The 7299-nt window shown below is 38.8% G+C and overlaps 1 protein-coding gene across 1 annotated transcript; it reads right to left on the bottom strand.

Annotated features, from left to right (window-relative positions):
- Window positions 1–850: 850 nt before the first annotated feature.
- On the bottom strand, window positions 851–6907 carry rpl7l1 (ribosomal protein L7-like 1). The gene is made up of 6 exons (XM_020656977.3): window positions 6801–6907; window positions 6148–6256; window positions 4966–5129; window positions 3418–3555; window positions 3229–3338; window positions 851–1524 (listed from the first exon to the last, which is right to left on the bottom strand). Exons 1-6 carry the CDS (start codon window positions 6812–6814, stop codon window positions 1316–1318), a joined length of 744 nt encoding a protein of 247 aa, XP_020512633.1. The 5' UTR covers window positions 6815–6907; the 3' UTR covers window positions 851–1315.
- Window positions 6908–7299: the final 392 nt, after the last annotated feature.

Genomic DNA, 7299 nt, shown 5'->3' with positions numbered 1-7299 from the left:
AATGAAAGTAATGTGTAATTATTCCTTAAAATGTAAGTTTGCACATCAATGACGTAGATGTCTGTTGAGCTTTACAAATTAAACCCATACAGACACACACACTGTGCTGAAGTCTGTACATGGAGATTACCTTTGTTCTGCTTTTAGCGTTCCTTACAATAAATTACTTATGCCAGTGTTTAGATACGCCTATTAGGGTGTGTGCCAGACTGCACAACTCTATGTTTGAACCCTTTCCAGTTTCTAGCACCATTATTTTTGGGGTCACGTGCCGAGAAGTCTGGGAAACCCTGTAGTAGAGGATACACATTACACACCATTATAGACAGTAAAACACTGTCTCTTAAACTTGATGCTCTGGTGCACAGGCCGCAATAAGTACCATAAGAATTGTAAACAATGTAGTCAGAGCTGCCCCCTGCCAGACAAATTACATAATGCCACCATTTGTTAATAAACCCAGGCAGTTTTCTGCAATAAAAATATTTAAAATCAGTACATAAGAAAGAAACACAACAATATACTTCACATGAGCTCATCTCAAATCAACAGGATCTTCTGAGATGATCAGTAATAAGCTTGACGTTTGACACACGACCAAGGTTTAGTTTTGGGCATTTGTGCCTTTGTTGGAGAGATAGGACAGTGGATAGTCTCAGAAGTCTGGGAGAGAGAGAGAGTGGGGTATGACATGCAGGTGGGGAGCATACTGCACCACCAGCGCCTAAGTGGTCTAAGCCTTGCATCTATACAGAAATAACTCTCACACATTTTATTTAAAGTTACCAAACATTGGAGCAGGAAAAAAATAGTTCTCTCATCTTTCGTAAAAATGTTAGAAATGCAGAAGTCTTTGTGTTGGGTTTTGTTTAATTGAAAAAGGTATATTGACAGTGAATCAATGAGTGAAACCGTGTAGGAACAGATTCTGCACACTGGACACTCAATGTAAGCTACTGAAAGCAGTGATTCATTTTGCCGTTGGTGGTCTGAGGGCTCCTGCAGCCAATAAATCCCTTTAAATCACCTTCTTTGCAAATATAAGAAGTATTGATTAATCCTGGAGAATTATTACACACGGTAACTAAGGACTCATTGAAGGGCAATATTTTACATTTCAATAGTAATTCGTGATAGTGAAGTATTGTTAAATTTTCACCGTCTACCACAAATCAGTCCATGTTCAGGGGCGTTCAATGACATAAAACTCAAACACGAGTGACAGAAAAAACACGTGCTCCAATGTTGCCATTTGCTCATCCAAAGAAAGCAGCCTGAGGTTGCTGCTTAATGTCCATCTTGGATCTGTTTCCTCTCAGTTCAGTTGTCGGATGATTGAGTTAATGTCAGCACCACGAAAGCCCGGATTTCCCAAGTCCTTCAGGAGCCCAGCCTTATCCCTGGCAGCGTGACGAGCTACAGACAGCCTGAAGGGCAACAGGAAGTTGTTGGCAACCCGGAAGCCTTTACCCACAGAGTAGATCTCGTGAATCAGGTCCTCTAAACAGATGATGCCCTGTTTACCTGGAAAAAACAAGAGGCAGGATTTAAGTGACTTGTAGGGGGGGCATTCATGAAACTACAAACTTTAATAAGTCTGAGGGACATTACACTTTTCATTCTGTTATTGTGACGCAGCACACACACAGGCCTGAAAACACCAACAGGACACATAAACATGCATGAGAGACATTAGAGTGAGGGGGCTGCTGAGGGCAGTGGGCATTTCGGTGCCTTGCTCAAGGCCCCTTGGTGATACTCAAGAAGTGAACTGGCACATCTCAAACTACCAGTCCCAGTTTACTTACATGGTCCGTACCAGGACTTGAACATGCACCCCTCCAATTACCAACCCAGGTCCTTAAAGATTGAGCTACTTCACATTACAACATATTTTCCTGGGAGCTCCTGAGCTCTCTTAGGCTCGTCGGGATCATTGGTGACTAAAGACGCTATACAAAAAAGATTAATTGATTGATTGATTAGGCCTGCACGATATGAGAAAATCATGCGGTGTCAGATTTTATTCAATATTGCGATAAAAGTAGAGATAAAAACAGAACTAAGCTATAGCTGTATTTCAGTATGTATGTCCATCTACTCTTCCTCTTGTTCTAAAGAACACCTGCGTTTACAACATGTCCGTTCAAAAAAAAACAAAAACTGGGTTTCTTCGCCACTAAATTGGCATAAATTAACCCCAGAGTAGCTGTAGCTGTTAGCTTCAGCTTCATCTGACTGCATCAAAATGGTCTGAAAGCATGAACTGATAAAATGTTCATATGCTAAGTGAGAGAGAGCGTCACCCGACTACATTAAAGGTGTTTTTTTTTTAAATTGTGATAAATTCAGGCTGTTTGAAAGAGCAGACGTTCATACTAGATGTGACGTCACATTGTAGTATGATCCTAAATCATAGTATTCAATTTTGTGTATGTGAGAAATACCCAGATGTTTATTTTAAAGTATGAAACATGGAGCATGCTGCTCAAACTAAACTGCCCCACAATGCACTGCAGCTCTCACACTGTCCAACTGCAGAGCTCGCCCACCAGCCAACTAGCGGATTAAAAAAAGAAAATCTGAGTTGAAATCTATTTCCCACATGTTGCCAAAAAATATAAAAATGACTACATAGCTGTATTAGTAATGAACGTTTGCATATTGAATTATATTTACGGACTGCTAGCTTTATGCTAGTTCATGGAACGAAGCTCCAACCGGAAGAACATCACGTGAACCGTACTGTAGCATGTTGCAAACTGCATACTCACGGTCGGGTCAGTATGCAGTTTGTATTTTGAGTATGCCTCGATTTGTCTAATGCGAAGGCTCATATCAACAGAACGATAAATTGTGATTAATCAGCAGCCCTACTTAACTTTAAATTAAACATTGTTGACAAAAGAAAATCAAACCTGGATTATTAGAAAGAGTCAGTCTATTACAAAATTACAACTGTCTATTCAACTATCAACTACTTTCAACATTAAGATGACATGTCTGTTTTCTACCCTTCTAACAATAACTTCATACATTTAGGCATATTTACTAGATAGATAGATAGATAGATAGATAGATAGATAGATACTTTATTCATCCCCTGGTGGAAATTCAGGAGTGTCCCATAGCTCACAAATTAAATTAAAAAAAAAAAAGTATCTTGCATTAAAAAAAAGCACATGAAAGACATTTGTTGTTTTGTGTGGCGGTCAAACTGAGACTTACCCATGTGCTGCTCGATGAACGTGTTGTCTGTGAGAGGAACTCTCCTCCTGCCTACTCTGGTCTGTCCTCTCTTCAGAATGAGCTCACGAACTGACTTCAAGTTGGGAAAACTGTTGGTAACATTGCCATGAGTTAATTTTACACAATAATAAATTCAGTTTTTAAAGAATTGCGTCAGCAGTCTCTCACCCCCAGGCCACATACGGCTCCAGTATCTTCATCATGGCTACAGAGGTCTTGTTAATTTTGACGAAGGCCCCGCTGAAGATCTTCCTCAGCCTCAACATCTGGACCATTTTCATCACTTTGGGACTGACGCCTTTAATCCTAGGCAGAAAAGAAGAAAAAAGGAAGGACTTATAAACCTGTATTTCAGTCCTTATCATCAGTATGAAGCACATAAACCACAAACATGTTATGGTGCTTAGTTTATTTCCTCCATTCTTCCTTTTGATACTTTTTGTTGTTGGAGGGATTTATGTCGATGATCTGATGTTATTGTCTCTTATACCATCACATCTTGAAACTGAGGTCAGTGAGAGTGAACACGTCCAGTTTTAGACTCTCAAACAACAAGATGGTCTTTAAGATTTCGATGATGAAGACTGTCAAAAGAGCAGATGCATGCAGGCCAAGATATGAGGAAAGAGGCGGGATAACCCGCTGTGTGTATTAGATAAGAAGAGGTGCAGGCGTATGTGTGTGTGTGGGGTGAAGTGCTGTCAAATTTCTATTTTTATGCATATGAGGATAGGATTGCATTTGTCCAAGTGATATATTTTTCCCCGAATATCAATTTCCACATTAGGATATTCTTTTAATTTTTAAATTTGATCATATATTCAAATTTTGATTATTCTTTGACAGTCCTAGTGGGGTGGATCAAAGAAACAGAGAAAGAAAGGGAGCAAGGGGATCAGATTAAATTACTTATAGTGCAAAGGAGAGGCGGGTGGAAAAAATCAAATAGTATCCCAATATTCTCATGGCAGGCAAGTATCTAATGTTTTATTATATCAATAGCAAATATGTTTTTTGTTTTTTTTTTATCTGCTGAAGGGGTTGCACAATTTATTCTTAACAAGTTGCGTTATTAAAAATGAAAGTTCAAGTTGGATTAGACTGAAATACCAACAGTTCAGATTGTGAGGTGCTTGAAGCCTTTTACAGGGTTTATCTCTGATCACAGTGATCGACTCCCAATGTGGAGAAATAAAAAGACTGAAGAGACTGAGAGTGTTTTCTTATTTGACAAAACAGTTCTTGATTCATTTAATTTTATGGACATAATATGCAGTTAAAAAGCTTACTCGCAATATATTGTATCACAATTCTCAGCTTATCGCAAAATGTTTAAAATCCCAATAATATCGTATCGTGACTCAGGTATTGTGATGTCGTATCATGGGGCCTCTGGTGATTCCCACCCCTAGTGCAAACGCTTACTTATGAATATGATATACATCAAATATTCAAACAACCAGTTTCACTGATCAAGCTGAGGCATTCAAAACTAATAAAAACTTGGTATAGCTGATATGGTGCGAGTTATATTAAACATTCATCCTAAATGCGACCTGAAGTCTACAGAAGGAACAAGTCGAGGGCTTAGTTCTGACATGGACCAGTGTTTGTATTTCATGCTCTAAATAACACATTATGCTTAAGTAACATTATCTTTCATCAAAATGTGGGTGTCGGAAAGAGCTGGCGAGCCTTTGTTTGGGAAGTACTCACTCTCTGATGCGGATGGCAAAGGCAAGCCTGTTCTTAGCAGGAGGAAGGGGGGCCCGTGGCCTGTGCTCCGCTCTCTTGATTCGAGTTTCATCCCGATGGTGCTTGTGACTGTCTTTCAAGAAATCTTCCAAACGCTTGAACTTTAATGGTTTTCCTTTGGAGATCTGTAAAAATAACAAATGACATTGAAGTGTACAGCAGTGTGTTCAATTGTGTGGTAGTACCCTGTCTTTAACCTTAAGACCTCTACACCAATGTAATATCCTGTTTATAATGTGCACTGCATGACCAACAAGTCAACCAGGCCAGTCTTATAAGTAGCCTGGGACACAGGTCAAAAAAATTAGATTCACAGTATGATTCAAGTAAAGGGCGGCCTTATCTCTGTATTAAAGGGAAGAATGATAAAGAATGTCTAATTTAACCATTCTTTAAAATGTCTTGTAAATCTTTTTACATAGTTTATGCATTAGAGTGGGAGATTCTTGCCCAGTTAAATAAGAAATGCAGCTTTTTTTCTCCAAAACGATCCAGGCCAAGGATGAGGGAATCTGCGGAGACTGTGCCGACTTGACACATGCCGTTCATAATTTATTACAATCATACAGTGCAGTGAGGTCCAAACCACATGCATGACACAGAACACGTAGCATAGACTTCATTGTTTAACACTGGAGGATGCACATTGGCTTTATAATGAAATTGGTAGGATCTTTTAATTGGATATAGTTGTATATATCTTATAAAGTAAGATGTATTTAGGCAGCAGTAGCTGTCTGTAAATACTTGGGTTGGGAACCTGTTTGTGCATGTGTGTGTGTGTGTTTCAGCCGGTGTGTTTGTAGCATGTTCAAGTGTAAAATAGAATTTCCCCTCACAGGATTGGTAAAGTTTACATTATTTTTACTCATAGTTTTTCTTTTTATATCTATTTATATCTGCACCTTATTTTTATTTTTTATATGTAAATACATGCTGCTGTTTTTATCCTGCACTACAACGGGCCAAATGCAACGAAATTTCGTTCTTATCTGCACTGTAAAGTACAAGTTTGAATGACAATAAAGAAAGTCTAAGTCTAAGATCACGAGTGGTCACTAGAAAAGTATCCGGGGATTCTTGCTCTCAACATTTATCTCAGCATTTGACTTGAAGCCCAGAGCAAATGAAACCATGACTTACCTTTCTCTTTTCAAGTAGTGCGAGCTTGGCTTGCGTGGCTTTGATCGCCTGGTATGCTTTCCTCTTTTTCAGAAGATACTCAGGGACCAACTTGATCACTTTCTTTGATCTGGAAACAAGAGCAGACACAAACTCAGCAACAAGTACCAACCCACTGTCTGCCACATACGTCTGAAGTTTTACCTTTACAGCATCCAGCCCGCAGCAAACATGTAAGAAAATACAGTCATAACCACAGACTGTAAATATTAACCAAAACAGCCCAGAGAGACAGGATTAGCCTTAGCAACATGCTACTCCTGCTTTTCAGATGGTAACTTTGTTTTCCTTCAATAAATGTGGACGACAATATCATCCAAACATTTATCACAATACGACTTTTATTCACTGGTGACAAACAATACACAAAGCCATACATTTGAACATATTTGGTATACATGAAGCAGGCTACATTGTTGCTATGGCTCGGTAATGTAGTTACCATGTGAACCGAGGCGACCTAAAAATCAGCCTCTAATTATCATAAACCATCTGAATATATGTCTCCATCGGATCAGTACAACTTGTGCTCCCTGAAATGATTTATACTAACACCGCTGCGAAGAAAAAAGAAACAGGATGGACTTAGATATTATTAAATAGCAAATACATACTCAGCTTCAGCCATGGCGACAGCTGAGAACTCCACCGTCGCTTTCAGATGACGTCACTCACAGCTCCTCGCGTTTTGTTTTCCTTCCTGGATGTGCTGCAGACTGCCATCAAGCGGTCGATACTCAGCTCATGAAATTTCTGTCTCCCGGCGTTAAAGACTACTCTGATACCGCTCATGATCGATAACACAAGTCATCTGTCTATCGAATAAATGTATAGAATAATACAATAATAAAGTAGAATATTATATCAATAGAGATCTCCTATTTCACAGGGATTAAAGTGTCTTTAAGTGTCCAACAGCCTCACTAACATTGGTTTCTTAAATTATGAACTAATTGATTGTGTTATTTTTTAATCATGTCTTTTTTTAAAAACTGAGACCATTGTTCCTTCCAATGGTTGTTTGTCTTTTCCTGATTCAAATAAGGCAAATCAATAGGTGACTCTACTGTTAGAGGTATTTGTAGGCTATTTCGAAAGTTTCAAAGTTTTTTG

This window comes from Labrus bergylta, chromosome 15 (assembly GCF_963930695.1).
Source record: "Labrus bergylta chromosome 15, fLabBer1.1, whole genome shotgun sequence".
NCBI lineage: Eukaryota > Metazoa > Chordata > Actinopteri > Labriformes > Labridae > Labrus > Labrus bergylta.
The sequence above is the reverse complement of the archived record's forward strand: the minus strand, read 5'-3'. Positions and strand labels throughout refer to the sequence as shown.

Bases quoted from the DNA above. Each gene is read 5' to 3' on its own strand.
- rpl7l1 (XM_020656977.3), bottom strand. The intron at 3,556-4,965 runs GTGAGTACTTCC...TTTTCTGCCTAG, and splicing joins TTTGCCATCCGCATCAGAGA to GATTAAAGGCGTCAGTCCCA. The intron at 1,525-3,228 runs GTAAGTCTCAGT...TGTTTTTTCCAG, and splicing joins GTTCATCGAGCAGCACATGG to GTAAACAGGGCATCATCTGT.